The 17,694-nt window shown below is 32.0% G+C and overlaps 2 protein-coding genes across 7 annotated transcripts; one reads left to right on the top strand and one right to left on the bottom strand.

Annotated features, from left to right (window-relative positions):
• Positions 1-121: 121 nt before the first annotated feature.
• LOC111281459 (RNA demethylase ALKBH10B-like) lies at positions 122-6,595 on the bottom strand. 6 transcript variants are annotated; one of them, XM_022869198.2, is made up of 8 exons: positions 5,383-6,595; positions 4,268-4,393; positions 3,797-3,894; positions 3,559-3,676; positions 1,914-2,039; positions 1,627-1,739; positions 1,381-1,535; positions 122-1,088 (listed from the first exon to the last, which is right to left on the bottom strand). In XM_022869198.2, exons 1-8 carry the CDS (start codon positions 6,023-6,025, stop codon positions 377-379), a joined length of 2,091 nt encoding a protein of 696 aa, XP_022724933.2. In that variant the 5' UTR covers positions 6,026-6,595; the 3' UTR covers positions 122-376. The 6 variants fall into 6 exon arrangements, with proteins under 6 accessions (XP_022724933.2, XP_089616721.1, XP_022724937.2 ...); XM_089760595.1 differs by having other exon boundaries at positions 1,914-2,036; XM_022869202.2 differs by having other exon boundaries at positions 1,914-2,033.
• Positions 6,596-10,653: 4,058 nt separating this feature from the next.
• Positions 10,654-15,859, top strand: LOC111282821 (anthranilate synthase beta subunit 1, chloroplastic-like). Its single transcript, XM_022871082.2, has 8 exons — positions 10,654-10,953; positions 11,046-11,209; positions 12,246-12,316; positions 12,466-12,503; positions 12,598-12,708; positions 12,958-13,057; positions 14,326-14,461; positions 15,485-15,859. The coding sequence occupies exons 1-8, from the start codon at positions 10,839-10,841 to the stop codon at positions 15,590-15,592; spliced, it is 843 nt and encodes a 280-aa protein (XP_022726817.2). The 5' UTR covers positions 10,654-10,838; the 3' UTR covers positions 15,593-15,859.
• The last annotated feature ends 1,835 nt before the right edge of the window (positions 15,860-17,694 follow it).

The raw sequence follows: 17,694 nt of genomic DNA, 5'->3' as shown, positions 1-17,694 counted from the left end.
GCTATGTGTTTTTCTCTGAGATTAAATAACTTGTTTCATCAGGTAACCAAGTGGCCTGCATCTTTCCCGCACTGTAAATTTCTTAAAGCATTTCTGAGTAAGAAAACTTGTAAACCAGATATTAATGAGAAGCAAAGTTAAATTAAGAATGGAGTTTTCCACCCAGTTTGAAGAGTTTACATAACAAGACAACCAAAAAAAAAGGACAAGAGAGGGGACTTAGAAGTTCCTGCCTTCCCTCTGTTCCCCCATGCTGGTATGAAATGTCAAAAGTCTGGAATGTTGCCGCTCTTTACATTTGCTTTAAACTCATTGCAGTTCGCAGCCTACCTCCTTTCCTTGAAGAATTTCCATTTCTCTCTCTTTCCAAACTGCACTAGCAGGTTTGCTTGATACTATTATCAGCAAACTGTTGTTCTTCCTTCATCTTAGCTCCCCCGCTGCCAATTCCATCTACACTCCCATTGCAGTCTTGCTTTGGAGTATTTCCATCTAGCCTCCCCATGGGAGAAGTTGTGTGATGATGAGGTTTCCCAGAACCATTCTCTTCTTCCAGTGGGGAAGTTGCATCAACGGGAATGTTGAGTTCGGTTGCAGTAGTCGACAACTGTTGAGGTGATGAATTACTAGAGCCTGGCGGAGGTAGGAAAACTCCAGTGCCAGGAACAGGTAGACGGGGTGGAGGATGTCTTGGAGGAGCAGCTGGCCACCCAGTTGAACCAGGTGGGATGGGAACTGGAGCAGGAAAAGGAATTGCAGGAGCAACTGGACTGGGCACAAATAAAGTTTGAACACCATTTGGAGGTGGAATTTGTGGCCGAATTGATGGGGCTGGCATTACACCAGTTGTTGGCATTGCTGCATAATGCTTGGGACCAGCAGAATGTCGAAAATGATTGGGTGATCTACTACTAGGTGGCGGACCCCATGGTGACTGAGAAACTGAAGGTGAAGGAAGTCTCTGGTTGTTATTCATGGATTTCTTTGGTTGATACTTGGTAAAGGTTACAAGTATGCGTTGCTTTCGGACAGTCGGAAGTGCATGTTTGGCGAAATCAGATGATTTTCCTTGCATCACAAGGAGAGATCTGCAAGATAGTTATAAAATACACCATCTCAGGAATAAGAAATGAAAAATGAAAATAAAATGGAACTCAATGAGGAAACACCTTCTATTAGTCATCGCTAATCTAATAGAGTGCAAACTCTATACCTTGGAAGCATTATTACGAGTTAATTTTAGGATTGACTTAATAGCTAAATTGCTCAAAGTAATCTGAAAAAATATACATAGTATTCAATTCTAAACATGCACCATTTTCCAAGCACATTGAAGGGTCATGAATGTGGTAGGATCCACAGAAACAGTAAAATAATTACCCAGGTGCAAGAGAAAGCTTTAGAGAGCCTCTAAAGTCCCCAGGTTGATCAACTGCAATTACCCTTCCAAAAGTAATGTCGCACTCAGTCAAGAACATGAGGCAAACAGGCTTTCCAAACCAAGGTGGCCACGTGCAAGGCTGTGAATGATCCCCCTAGAAGTTAAAAAAAAAAACCACCATAACATCAGCCTTAAAGCTTAAGCTCATTTTAGGCAAAACCACCAGAAGCAGCTTGTTAACCTACCTCATTATAGAAATCAATGATGCAAGAGTCAGGCTTTGCAGTCATAACTTGCAAGTCGACCAAACGCTCAATAGCATCTTGCAGCAAGGCAGGAACGGCTTCTATTTTCCGATCTGCTAAAGCTCAATCAAATTTGAAAGGAATTAAAATCATCTGTTACTTAAAAATTTTTAAAAATGTTTCAGTCAAAATTAAATATATATTTCATTACTTTCTGTGTGCATGTGTGTGTTTGGGTGGGTGCGGGGAAGGAGTCAAGGAAGGGATGGCTCGTCATAGAAACATGCCTTTGGAAGTTGCTGCAGCAGTTTCATCATCTAGAGGTGCATCTGCAATCGGAAAGCCCAATTGGATCATCTCTCGGCCATGTCCCTTCATGGGTTTTTTTGAAGCCACATATGTCTGACCTGCTTCTTGTAAATTGTCATATAGCAATTCAGCTATTACTTATTTGAATGCAAAGATACTAATTTTACAAATATTCAGCATCCAAAAAAATGCACTAACAGACTGGAGTAATTCCAAAGATTGACCAGATATTAAAAGAACAGAATCAGCTAAAGCATGAGCAAAATTATCCATTCCTCTTACACAATACAGAAATTGATTGTAGGACACAAACAAAAGCAAAAATTAAAAAATATATATATTAACAACATGGTAGCTAAAGAAGTACTAACATGTTCAACCATCCCTGGAATGGTCCCTAGCAGTTGCCTCCCTAGACAGTATTTATAAGAATACAGGGACTCAAAAGTGCAGAGCCAAGTTACAGGCCAGGGTTTATACAACAAAATAAACGTTTACCAGTCAATTGACATGCAGGCACAAAGCAGTATTATCAAGAAAAAGTAAATAATCATGCCCGCATATCTTATAATTCAAAGGTTTGGCCTCCAAGCATACGTCTTTTTTTCACTATATTTGTCTAGCTCACAAAACAAAACCAAATGCGTCATGCAAGTTAAACGACACTAATATTTAACATGCCAAGTAATCACTTACAATGATAACAGTGATAGAGTAGAAACAATCACAAAAATGAATCTAGAAAGACTATCTTTCTAATACAAAAAACCAAGCAAAGTTATATCCACACAAGTGGTTCAAGGAAACTGAGTATAGCCCACCACCAAGTTGTTTTCCCGTTTTTTACATATTCCTTTCTCTCATCATTATGATAATTGAAAAACAATGTACTCATGATATTCATCCCAGGAAGTTAATTCTAGGCTCATTTGAAAGAATCATAATAGAGAAACCAAAATGCAATAATGGAACCAACATGAATCTACATCCCCATTTCTACCTGATTACAAAAGTAGTAGCATGCTCAGTACAAGCCTGTAAGATTAATATAAAATAAATAAACAAATAGAACCCTAGATGCAAAGAAGGTTAGAAAAGAAGCTAGCTGAATCTCTAAACTGCATGATATTACATTGACCCAAACCTCATCTAGCTCAACGTTAAGACCTATATCAAATGACAATGGTCTAGTTCTACTTGATTAGAAGCTTGTAGCATTCATAAAAGTCAGCAAGCACACTAAACTAGATCGCTTAAAATAAGGACAAGTCTTGTTTTTCTAGTCACTTATATGGTCAAAACAGTGGCAATGTCCATGGCATGCATTTAAAGCACAAGTCTAACTGAAAAACAGCTAAGAAATTCTTCCAAGCTAAATAGGTAAATCAGTTTAAGCATATATAATACAACTAAATAAGCACTTTTCTTCTATTTGCAATGATCATCCTGATTTCTTTTCAGTATTCTTACCACTTTAGAAATTTGAGAAATTGACTCCATATAGAGTATAGATAAATTAACCAAGGAAACAACTAGAAGCTTCCAAGGATCAAATGCAATTTGGAAAAAATTACTTCCTTCTAGCTAGACCAAAAATAGAAAGGAACTTTTAAGAGAACTTGCCTTGAAATTGTCCTCTTCTCCCTGCAGCCCTTAAATCATTTACCAATGAGACAAGATTTGAAACTTCCTTCTCATCAAACAATTCCTTGTACAATTTTAGCCCATCCACCACATTGACCTTAAAACAAAAACACTGGCCCATAAGAGGTATAAACAGAATAGGGGGAAAAAGAAGCAAGACAGTATGAGTCCATCCAGAATTTCACAAAACATCATAATAAAAGTTACTAAGAATTACCATCTTTCCGTCAAACATCTCATTACCAACAAAAGTTTTTGGACTGGTAGCCAGATTCTGCCTTTCATTCTGATTGTGGGAGGAATGTGAATCATTCTCTAAAAGATCATTAATAAAAAATTAATATAACAAAACACAGTGAAACTAAATGCAAAACTCTAAGGAATTATTCAAATAAACTGAAATATCTGAGTTCAAGCGTTCAACATATGGTGCAGGAGTTGAATCTAAGGTGCAACCACTAAATACCCTACCTAGTTTATTCTCACCCTTCCGAGCTAAATAGGAAAGCAAGGATTCTTTTCTAGAATATATAAGTAAATAAATTTGGATAAGTTTAAGTCTTAGCCCAAAAAATTGAATCTAGTGAATATTAAATGTACAGCAGCTGATACTCATACATAGTGCAGCTTCCACTTTCAGGACCTTCTAAGAGCTAAATCAACCCGTCACCAAAGTAGAAGGATGCACCTTTATAGCATGATGTGCATCCACCATTTACATCCTCAGTTCCAGCTTCTAAATTTCCAGGTGTAGTTTCCTTCGAACTCTCACACTTTTTTAAGCTGCTATCAGCATGAGGTTTAGAACCAGCATCTTGGTTCAAAGCCCAAAGAAAAGGAATGTAAGTCTCACAACATCAATTGCCAAGTACAATACGTATTTACAATTAATGGGTGTTTCTTAAAAACATCAAGTACTTATTATAAAATGTGGCATGGCTAAGAAAAGCTTGAAAATGTATCCAAGAACCTCCATCAAGAGCAAATGAAAAATCCCTTGGAGTTAAAGTTAAAACCAGAAAGATTGCCTTATGCACTGATAAAAAATGCCCCATTCCATAACACAGTTCTTACGAAATTTAGCAAGACTGTATTGGGATACCTTTGAAGATAAATGTCAAACAAATGTTTTGCACAATATGAAAAACTTTTAAGTTATTTATCACATCAAGTAAATTGCGATATGTGCCCGTAAAACTAATAGCAAATTTGGTAATAAGTTAATGAACTTTATCCTCTCCAAGAATGTGAATAAGTCATTAAATGCATGTCTCAGAAATTTTTTTCACCCATCTCAAACCACACCACTCTCGGATGAAAAAAAAACGCCCGCCAGTAATTATACATAAATCCAGTTTCAGACAAAATTGTTCAAGAAAAATACTGCAATTGTTGATTAGGTAGGTATATTACATATTCAGGTCAAAGTGGAAATAGAAAATGCGATAGCAATTTCCAAATAAGAAAGCTTCCTTTAAAATCCTTCAAACCCGATATAAATTCTATGAAACAACAAAAGGCTACTTTCTTGTTTCGGATAAGATGCCTAATCAAAGAAAGAAGCATATGTAGCAACACCATGCTTTACAAGCAAGTAAATAGTTCCTAAGTCAACAATATCAACACTCAAAATCTTTTAGAAATACAAATTTCAATCATTTCCATCGCAGACCAATAAGGCAATAACCAAACATAACACACTACAGAATACCAGGTATCATTCACTAATGAATTCGACCTTCACCACAAAGTAAGTAAAACAGATTAAAAAAAAAAAAAAAGAAATATGAACCAAGTAGTTACCTTTTTTATCCTCTGTGACAGCTGAGCCCTTATCCTCCACCTTCCCTACCTCACCACCCGACTTAACTTCCTCAAGTTTCTCACTCCCTCTCTCATTTCTCTCCGAAACAGCGGTAGCAGACGAATTCCCATCACAATCCACCCCAGAATTATGCACATCTTTAGCCACCTCTATCCTATGCCCCTTAAATCCAATGCCAGATCTTTTAAACTCCTTTCCCCCCACCTTCCCTTGATCATAATGCCTTTGTCTTCGTCTCCACGCGACCTGTTGAAGCGCGTAGGAAACTTCAGCAACCGAAAAATACTGTTGCATATGAAGCACTGGGCTCCAATTACATCTCCTTTGCTGAATGTAAGATATGACGGCTTCATACTCCCCAACTTCCCCAACCTCACGCAAATGTTGACAAAGTGAGTCAATCATAGCATTGGCTGCTGCGAATTCACCCCGCAACCAATAGATAAACCCATCACGCTCATCGGGGAACCATTGCCGGTGATGGTGCTGGTGGATCTCTCCTCCTGCACCTCCACCGCCACCAACGGCCCCACCAGCACCACCACCGCCAGCTCCTGCAGCAGCAGAAGCAGGAAACTGCATTTGATCAGATAAAACCACATTCCCCGATGGCATTGCCATTGATAAAAACTCCCTTACCAATCAAAAAAAATCCAAACTACTAAAACAACATATATAAATTAAGATACCCCTAATCCAGATCTAATTAATTTAAATCCCACAAAATCCAACCGGATCACGTAAAATCACAAACAAAATTCCTGTAACTTAAAATAATTCAACTTTGAAACAATCCCATAAAAAAAATTTAACAAGTGGTGTTCTTTATTTCCTTCTTTTCTGGGTTTAAGCCGATCTAATAAAAGATTCACAATGAGAGAAGAAATGGGTAGCTAAGGAACAAAAGCAAAAATGGGAAATGGGGGTTGGTCTAGTTTAGTCAGATCTGGAAAATGGGGTCGTTGCTTTTGTTGTGTGTTGTACGTGTGAGGATACAGTGAAACAAAAGTGTGACGTGAAGATGGGGAGTGTCAAAAGAAAAACAACTAAAAAGAGAGATTTAGGGTTTGGGTTTACGGAAGAAAAGAAGAGCTAAAATGGCTTATTGATTACGCATGTGTATGGTCTTAAATGGTGACTAAAATCCAGACGATCTCCTTCCTTCTCCTTTCTCCCTTTCTTTCATTTCCCAATTTTTTTTTTATATTTTCTTTTTTATTGCGGATAAATCGATCATCGACATTCGAACCACAAAAGAATATTCTTCTTCGTTTGAGGGTAATTATGGTTTTTAGAGAGTAAAAACAATGATGAAGTGATACAAAAAAATTTTTTTTTATTGTTTGAATTTAAATTTATTTAAAAAATCATGAAAAGTAATTTAATATAAAAAATTTATTTTATTTAATTTAAAAAATATAAACCGATGAAACTCTAAAATCTTTTATCATTAAAAAAATATAAAATATTTTACGCGGAGAATCAATGAAAAATATTTTTTTTGATTTTGAATTTTTAAGTTTTGGAATAAAAATTTTCAATTGAAACTCTATTTACTTATTCGTATAATAAGGTTATTTAGTTTTTTTTTAAATAAATATAACATTCTAATGATATTTGGATCGAGAGAATTAATAATTTTTTTTTAATTTTGATAATGAATATTTAATTTTTATATTTAATTTAAAATAATCTGATTATATAAGAAAGTAACAAATTTTCAATCAAAATTTTAAAATTAAAAATTCATCCCTTTTTATAGTATTTTAAATTAAAAAAATTATTTTATTTTCAAAATTAAAATTCTATGTTATTATAAATTTTTTATTATATTTAGTGTATCGAATCTAAAATCATCTCACCTAATAACAAAAAATAAATTAATAAATATATATTAACCTTTGCTTTTTTTGAAAGCTTGAATTAAAAGCATTACTTTTTTAAATTTATAATTGTACTTATTTTTTATCTTAAAATGTACTTTTTTATTTTTGTTTTTTTCTCTTTCATAATTTAGATAATATATTATATTTTTTAATATTTATTTAAATAATAAAATTATTTCACATTTAATGTTTCTTTAATTATATATTTATGATCAACGTACAAATATTTAATTATTGTATTAAATATTTTTAATATAGATATTAAAAATTTTATAAATTTTTAAGAACTTAATGGACTATTATCCCTAAAAGATTTGTGTATCTTTAATTGTATGAGTGTCTATACTAATTAATTCAAGAAAACATTGTTTTCTTAATTTCCAAAAAAATAAATATTTTAATATCAGTTGATAAATTATTTTTATGAGATTAATTCTAAAAATATATATAATCATTAAAATCAAAAAAATTAATTTAAAATTTAACTCAATTAATTCATATAACTTTTTATCTAATAAATTTAAAATTCAAATCGTAACATTTACAGTCTTTTTTTTTATTTTCAAACTATAACTTTTTTTATAAAAAAATTCAAACACTTTAATATACATATTACAAATCGTTACATCTAATACAAAAAATTATTAAACAACCCAAACAAATAAATAAAACAACTAACATCTAATTAGATAAAACTCAAAATAAAATTCAATCAAATCACATAATTAGATCTAAACTTAAAATCTCAAAATTTTAAAAAAAATTTCTTACCATTAAAGGTAAATATCATGGTATTAATTATAAACTTTTGACTTTGCAAGGAATACCATAGAGTTGTCAATTTTGGGCTAAGATAGGGTTAACTTCAACCCTTAGCATCATATTCTTATGTCCAAGAGTTCGTGGCATGGCATAATTTTTTTTTTTTTTTATTCAAAGAAAGGCATGGCCTTTATAAGAAAGAAATGGGGGGAGATCATAACTCGAAATTAAGATTTTTATGTGCTTATAAAATCTCCTTAGCCATTAGATCAAGAGATGGAGATCAGCATGGCATGATATTTGAATAAAAGTGGAGTTCAACTTCCATTAAGCCAAGCTTTATCCTTATTCTTATACCTTGAAAGATAGTTGATAGTTCCATTGACAATCTCATGTTAGCATCCCATACGTCAAGTAAAACCCTCCATTAAGTTCCCACATAGTTGTATCTTTTTGTAATGATTTTGATTATATGATTTATTTTTATATAGATTTGGAAGCTTATTGAATCAGATTGAAGTTGCATAATTATGATAAATAATTTTCTCTCATCTTATTATATAATTATAATAATAAGATTGCATCGATGACAATTTTACATTAATAATTCATACGTAATCTATAATTTTTCATCTATAATTTTTATTTTTTATACAAAAAAGACCAAATTTAAAATTGTAAGAAAAGGATAATTGCAAGTATTAATATATGATACAACAATATTATTTAAATTTTATATTTCTTTATATATATATATATATATATATTCATGTTAAGGTTTGTCAAGTAATGTTTAAAGCTTATAGTGTTGATTTTTTCTTAGCATCTCTCTAATGATCATCTCTAGTTAGGGAAAACTTTCCTATAGTTACTAGATATAATTAAATCCATTTAAACAAGGCAAATGTACTCAGTTTCATGCTTAGATTAAAATTTGTTAAATTGGATACTTGAATTACTTTGGTTGTTGTGGAATTAAGAAAACAATAATTAATAATAATTATGAAGGAAAATCACTAAATATAGAATAAGAAAGTTGTTTTAAAGTTATATAAGTTAGATTTATATAAAACAAAAAAGGCACTAACTCAATAGTACCATACCTAAAGAATAATGACTAGAGATTAAACCTAACTTCACATTCTCATCCAATCATTGTTAAAAATTTATATTTAATGTGTTGATAGTATGTATATGTTACATATTATTAGTATATCATAAATTATCATATCATTAATTTATTTTAACATAATTAAATATTTAATTTTAAAAATGTTTATTTTTAAAATTTATAAAATATTAATTTTGTTAATAATGATGTAAAAATTTGTAATGCACTGATAATATATAATATTATATATTGATATTGCATTTAATATAAATTTTTACTGGTAATTTTAACATTTTAACTTCTTTCTTTCACTTGTTTTTTTCTCATTTCTTTTTTATTTTCCTTTCTTTCTCTTCCTCTCACATGATTGGATGTATCAAAATTTAGTTATGATATACATGTTAGATTTTTTTTCATAATTGTAGATTATCATTAATTAAAATTTTGGCTTATAAAAGGAGCTAATAAATTTAGTCTTAAAAAAAACATGCAATTAAATCCAATTAAGTTGGAATGATCAATCTAATTTCGAGCTTTTCATGTCTTATTTGGACTAACATAATTAAGCTGAATGTATAGATCTTAACACAATAAAAGCCTTAATAGAGCTATATTTAAATTTTATATAAATAGTCGGTTATATTTTTAATTAGTTAGTATGTTATTGGAATTAATATTTTGAGATTGAAGGTTCAAAAGCGTTTAAGTACGTAATGTATTTTTCGATCAAATATATAATTAAATAAAAGAGTTTTAAAATAAATTAAAATTTTCACAAAAAAATTTATATAAATATGACTAATGTCTCCTCTTTTACTTTGAACACACATTTTATTCATTAAAAACAACACAAAAATGAAAAGGAAGATCTTGCCACAATCAAAGATCAAAGATTTTGTCTCAATTTCTGCACGTAGATATTAACAAACCTTAAACAGGTACCTCATATGATTGATACTGATTTTGTGTTCTATCTTTCACACATGAAAACTGAGAATTAACTTAAAATAAATATATTTTTAAAAAATCTAGTTAAGATAACGAGCAGTGTTTTAAAAAATGGGTAAGATCAATTCAATAAAAAAAAAATCATTGGCTTATTCGGTTTGAAAAAGATAATTTTTAAGTTTCTGATCATACCATTAAGCCAAATGCATTTTCATTAAGAATTGTCTCCTAATGTAATTTGTAGTGACCTTCTAACCCTAAGTTTTTAAATTTTATTTGCCATTATATTAAATAATTTTATCTTTCTTTAATTTTAAATTCATATTTTTAGGTGAGCATCGTCTTTTTTATTTTTTATTTTTGAAACAACATCATCTTTTAATTAAAACAATTCGATTGAATTGAAATTTGGTCTTCTACCTGATTAGTATCAATTCTTCACGAAAACCCAGATTAAAATCCATTCCAGATTTCTTAATAATAGGGTTTCATATTGGGATAACCAAAATTAGAAGGAACAGCTATGGCGCATCTGACAACTCATTCATAAAAATATAAAGACCAATTACAATGCTATCCGTACCTCTTTTCCAACTGTCCGTTTCAGGAGCAAACTAATGACCCTGTACAAAGATTAAAGGACATCGTACAACTTCAATTTTATAAAGCAGATTCTCCGGGAAAGACTGAAACACTTCTTTGTTCTGTTTCTCTCTTGAGAAGAAAAATGGGAACTAATTTTATGACGCATTTATCTCTGGTTCAACCAAAACCTTCACTTTCTGCTAAAACCCTTCAAAACCCATCTCTGTCTCGCCTATCCATGCTCTCTCCTCCATCAAGTCTCTCTTTTTTCTCTATCTTTTTTGGGTTTTTTTTTTGTGTGTAAAGAGTATCAAAGACAGTTCTTTTTCTGTTTTGTTTTGTTTTGCAGGGGTTGGTTTTTTGCCAAAAAAGAGAACTGGGATTTTTGGAAAAGTATGGTTGGTATCTGCTGTATCGGACTCAGCCTCCTCAGTTTTGGAGAATAAGAAAAACAGCAAGAATCCCATTATCGTCATTGACAATTATGATAGTTTCACCTACAATCTTTGCCAGGTTTGATTGCATGTTCAAAATTTTGTGTCTTTTCTTTGTCCAATCTTTTGCCTTCTCTTAATTTTCCATATGGTTTAAAGCTTGACTCTGGAATGCTGTTTGATTGCCTACAAATCTTTAGGAAAACAACAGAAAACAGAATTACTGGTTGGCAGGCTCGTTGGAAATTCTTTGCACTTTGTATCTGAGAGAATATATTTTGATTGAGGGAAGACTTGATAATTTAATTAAAGTTGAGAAACCCGATTAAGACCAGTATAATAGGAAGAAATCTACTGGTTAGATTTGTTTCTTCTTATAAGAAATCAGATAAGATACATACACATGTATGTATGCATGTATGTTTGTGGTCTAGAAATGATTTCTTTTACAATTGAAAATTTATTGTTTTTGGTATAATTCTAGTTCTTCCTTTTCAAGGGGAGGATTTTGCGTTTGAAATGAGGTGCTTCATCATAACTATTTTACCTCAATAAAAGTATTGTATTTTTATTATGGCTATGGTTGTAAATTGAAAGCAAATGTGGTTTGAGGGTATCAATAAGAAACATGATATTTCAAAAGTAATAAATATTCCTATGGTGTAGTGAGTTCAATTTGGTATCTTTGATACTGGAGGTTACTCAGTTTGATGGTCTTGACCAATGAAAATCAATACTATGTGCCAATTTTTTATATTTATGGTACCTCAAATTCTTTGGACAGAGATTACCACCATTGCAATCAAAAGTGATTTTTTTTTTCTGAAAAGAGTAAGCACTGCGAAACCGACTAGTAGGCAATAGAATGACATCTGGCCTCCAATGTAGGGAATCATCCCTACTTGGCTCTGGTCTTTCTCCTTCTAAGCAGATACGATTCATTGGATTGTCCCCTTATGAAAGGAGTAATAAGAGTTAATTAAAGAATTTACGGAACTTGAATGTCGCATCTTCTTTATTTTGAACTTTTTTGTTTAATTGATCTTTTAGTTTTTTCTAAGTTGCATTCTTGAGTAAGAACTGAATATCCTTTGAATTTACCTGTAATTTTCTAGTATATGGGAGAGCTTGGATGTCACTTTGAGGTTTATCGAAATGATGAGTTAACTGTAGAAGAGTTGAAAAGGTAAGAACTAACCTTTTTATAGTGCAATGTTGTTTATTAATCCACTTGTGTAACATGAGGGTCACTTGGGTGGTAAATGAGTATTTATTAACATATTATCTCTAAAGATTTTATTCAATAAATGACAATTTTTCTTGTTATATTTGTAGGAAAAACCCTAGAGGAGTGCTTATCTCCCCTGGTCCAGGTAATAGTTTGCTATTTTTTTTACACTATAAATAAATGAAACATAATAATCTGTTATATTTAAGCACGTTACAAACTTTCTATCCTTTATATAGGAACACCCCAAGATTCTGGAATATCATTGCAAACAGTTTTGGAACTTGGACCTATTGTACCTCTGTTTGGTGTTTGTATGGGTTTGCAGTGCATCGGGGAGGCTTTTGGAGGTGAGGGTTCTAGGATACCTTAAGTAGCTCTTATTCATGTTAGTTTCTGCCTTTTCTATATTATCTCAATATTTATAATAGGAAAGTGACTCTTATTCATGTTAATTTCTGCCTTTTCGATATTATGTCAATACTTATACTAGGAAAGCTAGATCCGAGACCAATTAATATTTGTGTATGTTTATCATGGAAGATGAGCTCCTTATTGGGATTTTAACATAATCTGTTTGACTTCATTGCAAAATGCAGGAAAGATAGTTCGTTCACCCTATGGCGTTGTGCATGGCAAAAGTTCTCTCGTATATTATGATGAGAAGGGGGAAGATGGCTTGCTCACTGGATTGTCAAAGTATGTATTACTTCTTCTGACATGATTCTACTTTTATAATTCTTAAACTGGGCTCACAGTATGTGCTATATATGCAGTCAAACTATCAATTTGTTCAAATCTGTTTCTAAAGAGATTGTTTCTTGAGCTCCCTTTTTACCTTTCGAGTCTAGAGATTGTTTACAAGTTTCATTTTTTAGGAAAATTTATATACTATGTAGGCAAAATTGTGGATAGGGTGCTATTAAACAAATTTCTATCAAACAAATTAGTTAACATCGAATTCCATCCCCTCTACCTTATCTCCTTTCTCTTTCATCTCCGTCAACCACTAGAGCTGTAATTACCTAACCTTACCTATGCCTTGATTCTTCAACAATCAAATGTTTCAAAAGTCTTCCTCAATGTAGAAGAAGGGGGAGGGGGACATTATACCACTCGAGTTTGATGTGTAGGATAGTCCTGACAAATAAAAGTTATGAATATTCTGGTTTTAACTTCAAAGAGTTCAAATTTCACTATTTCTTCCTATGCCCTCAAGAGAAACATTATTGAGTCTTCAACAAAGTATTTTACCTCCTCTAGGCTTTTGTTTATCAATGTAATAGATCTCTGGTTCGACTCTTGAAGGGTCAGAAAGTCAGTAGAACTCTATTTAGCATTTTAGCTATGATGTTCACACAATGCAGCATGTTACACATAATGTGCATTGTTAAATAAATATGTAGGTAATGATTTCCAAGTTTGTTATGGCCATGGAAATAACTAAAGTGGTATAAAAGAAAGCTTCACTTAATTAAAATCTCATATTAGCATTTAATAATTACAAAAATTTATATTTTAGTTATGAAAATCATCATGCCGCTTTCTGAACTTGGTTTAGCTATGAGATTGGCAACGAAAGGGGTGGCAAAAGCAGCGAGTCAATTAAACTACGTATAAAGTAGGCTGATCATATAAATTTCACATAGCATATAGCATCTATTTCCTAAGGGTATATAATCACTATTTAGCAATTTGCAATGCTCATATTGAGAAAATAAAATCAAACTCTCTCTCTTTGCAAACGCCCTCACTGTCTCCCCCATCACCCACGTGGGTGTGATATACTGTTGTTGCACACATTTGGTCAAAACCTCATATTCCTTTTATGCTACTATCCTAGGGCATAATGCTAGACATTTGTGAAGCATCTCTTAATTTATTTCAAGTTAAAGAATTTTCAATTTATTTCCATTAGTTACACCTCACATTATTAGCAATTCTTACTATTATTGTGCCTTTTCAAGCCCTTTCAAAGCCGGAAGATATCACAGCCTCGTGATTGAAAAGGACAGTTTTCCTTGGGAAGCACTCGAGGTTACTGCTTGGACAGAAGATGGACTGATAATGGCTGCTCGGCACAAAGTATATAAGCATCTACAGGTAAAGACTGCCATCATTTTTAACTTGTAATGTATTAGCACAATGACTTGTTGAATAAGAAGATACACCTACCATCAAATTGGTTACAAACTAATTGGCTTGTAGGAATTTGTTTGATGTGTTAGAACTGATTTCTTCACGAAAATTAGTTACAATCCTTCTAACTGTAATAATTAAAGTAATTATATTGTATAGTATTTCCGAATTACCTTAGGTCCTATGTGATCCTTTTATCATCTTAACTTGCTTCCGTCCCTGCCCCTAATTAAAATTGATGAATCAACACGAATAGAGAAACCTCTAATCGATTTATTTGGCAAGACAACCCTACATAACCTTGTCTAGAATAATTGGAGTATATTATTTAGTATGATAGAAACACCATACAAACTTGGGCAATTGTAGCTGTTGTCAACATGTGCACTCCAACTAGCTCCTTGGATATGGTACCTTTATGAGCATCACAAAAGGGTAGTGCTGGTTGTTTGTGCTCTCCTTGTGTAACCTTTATTAGATCCTAAAACCATGAAAGTTTTGTAGTTGATTGAACATTAAATGACAGCAATGCTTGGAGAATTGCATTCTTTTTGTCAGATAGTTCCTATAATTTGATTAATATCACACACCTCCTATTTATAAGTTGATCCCATGCTTGCCAGTTTGTTAGAGAAAATAATCTAAAGGTGCCATCAGAACAAGTCCTAAGGAGCTCCTTGAGATGGTTTTTTTGAGATGATGAGTATACATCAAACTTTTAACCAGTGCTTTTTGTCATTTTTTGCTGCAATTAATACAGAAGATAGCAGAGGAAAAGAAAGGACCCCAAAAAGAACCTTGTGCAGTGGCTTTAGGAAGCCTTTTGAATTCCTTGATTTGTATGCTTATTTGCCACTTGTCTTTCGAATTATATGTACAACCCCTTTTTTCAGCCATGTTGTTAGATATGGTTCTTCTCTCTTTACTTTTCTTTTATGCTCACCAAATTAACTTTACTTTCATGTACAAATTGATTGAAAACTGTAGGGTGTTCAATTCCACCCGGAGAGCATCATAACCTCTGAAGGAAAAACAATTGTTCGCAATTTCGTCAAACTGATAGAGAGAAAGGAGGCTACTGAATCCCAGAATTAGAGGTCTTGTTCTGCAAAGAAATACTTCGGTAGTAATCATGCAAGTGTTCTTATAGAATTTGAAACTAGGTGGCCTCATATTTATGTTTCGAAAACTTTTCTAAATTTATCTGCCTCTTCTTGGTGGAAAGCATCTTTTGGATATTTATGCTTTTGGACTATCATTTATGTTTCTTTTCAATTTCTTGTTCCAAAAAAAAAAAAAAATCTTGGACATCAGCCACCATGGCATCGTTTTAATGATAACATATAATTACATATGGAGTCATTGATATGTTATTTCTTACAGACATGTAGTTTACATGGATTAGTGAGAGGAAGGGTTTATATTTTGTTCATATGATACTTTTTGGACTTTAAACCAAATTTACCCTTCACCTTCGCTGAAAGATTTTGGGGTTTATAGCAGGAATTATATTGCAGCTCAGTTGGATCATGTAACTACCTTTAAGAAGTGACATCTAGTAGGCTCGGGTTTAAGTCTTAATACCTGCAACCTCTATCCTTATCTCTAGGCTGTACTGCTGTTATAAAAAAATCATTTTCTTTCACTTTTTCCTTTGTTAGCAAATGCAGAAAAAGGTAGCAGTCAAGCAAGAGTGAAGTTTACCATCTGGATCCATCAGAGATGTTATCTGCTTTAAAAGATTGTGAGATGTAGCTTTCCGTATATGATTTATGTGAGTGCTTATGGATAACTATGAATTATGTGGTCTAAATTCTAGCAAAAGAAAAAAAAAAAAAAAAAAAGCTTCCTTTCATCCTATTTTTCTGATTGAGTTTGCCATTCCAGTGCAAAATTGTCTGTCAAATGATTATCTGAAATTGAAGAGCAAGTTGGTTCAAAATTTTCTGGACCCTGCTTTTCTTTGTGACCACCAAGATTATCTGAAAGGTAGTGATAATCTTCAATGTCTACCCCTATCCTTCACATTATGATTTTGTGTAATAAAAAAAAATGAGCGATTGCAGACTGATTTTTAGATCAGTTAGCATGTCATCAGAAATGACATTTAGAGCTAATGAGTTTAAAAGAATTTATGCATGGAATGTACTTTTCATCTATGCAAGTATAATAAAAAATTAAATGTTTACCGGCTAATTTTTGAATCAGCTAAGATGATATTGAAGTTGACGTTTGAAAGTTACGAATTAAAAAAAATTTATACACGTACTATGCTTTTCAACTACACGAACACAAGTATAGGAGTAGGGAGATTGAACTACAAAAATGAAGGATTGGAGACTAAGTTCAAGAGGGAAGGAGGAAAAAGGTCTAAGATTTTCTAGTGAAAGTCTTTTCTTTTTTCTTTTATGAATGAATATCCAAAGCATCCTTTCATTAAAATGAAGAGCTAAAAGATAAAATCAGAACTTCGTAAATAGCATTCAATTATATGGTTCTAAGTGATTAGTGCATTATCCTTCTATTCAAAAAATAAATTTTTTAATTTTTTTCTAAAATGAAAAAATCTAAATATCAAAACTTTTTTATATAACTTTTTTTTTGTATTTACATGTGACACATGCAACGATAAATACTAATACTTAATAAGCAGATAAAAATTTTATAAATAAGTCTAAAATTAATTAATGATAATAATTTTGAATTAAAAATTAAAAAAAGTAAAGAACAAATATAATACTTATATTTAAATGAAAAAAAAAAAAATGGTTGAAGATGATGGTCAAGATTCTGACCTTAGTCACATATGAAGAGTTGAAGACCCACCATGTTATATAACCTTTGCCATATGTTTTGTCAAATGCCAACCGAACATGTTGATGCTGTAAGATCAAATCTTATTTGTCTCGAATTTTTTAGACACCCCTGACAAACAGCTCAATTTATCTGTAACATACAATCGTCAGGTTTTTCATTTCTTACTTAATCGTGAGGTTTTCATTTAATCCCTTAGTAGATTGAAATTCGAAAAAGAAAAAGAAAAAGAAACAAGCTTTTTTATTATTTGAGCTAACATTTGAAAAAGCCCAAAAAAAAAAAAAAAAAAGGATGATTGTGTTATTAGAAAATCAACCAAACTTACTTTCTGGTGTAGAAGTGCTTTTCAGGAAAAAAAAATGGAGAATTTCTTATCATCA

The sequence above is a fragment of the Durio zibethinus genome, chromosome 5, assembly GCF_047325235.1.
Source record: "Durio zibethinus cultivar Kanyao isolate XHJ-2024 chromosome 5, ASM4732523v1, whole genome shotgun sequence".
NCBI classification, from domain to species: Eukaryota; Viridiplantae; Streptophyta; class Magnoliopsida; order Malvales; family Malvaceae; genus Durio; species Durio zibethinus.
The sequence above is the reverse complement of the archived record's forward strand: the minus strand, read 5'-3'. Positions and strand labels throughout refer to the sequence as shown.

Coding starts and splice junctions, on each gene's coding strand:
- LOC111282821 (XM_022871082.2), top strand. CDS start 10,839: ATGGGAACTAATTTTATGACGCATTTATCTCTGGTTCAACCAAAACCT. Junction 12,504..12,597: donor GCTTATCTCCCCTGGTCCAG/GTAATAGTTTGC, acceptor TCCTTTATATAG/GAACACCCCAAGATTCTGGA. Junction 12,709..12,957: donor CATCGGGGAGGCTTTTGGAG/GTGAGGGTTCTA, acceptor TGCAAAATGCAG/GAAAGATAGTTCGTTCACCC.
- LOC111281459 (XM_022869198.2), bottom strand. CDS start 6,025: ATGGCAATGCCATCGGGGAATGTGGTTTTATCTGATCAAATGCAGTTT. Junction 1,740..1,913: donor TGCTGCAGCAACTTCCAAAG/GCATGTTTCTAT, acceptor GAGCTTTAGCAG/ATCGGAAAATAGAAGCCGTT. Junction 1,089..1,380: donor AAGCTTTCTCTTGCACCTGG/GTAATTATTTTA, acceptor ACTATCTTGCAG/ATCTCTCCTTGTGATGCAAG.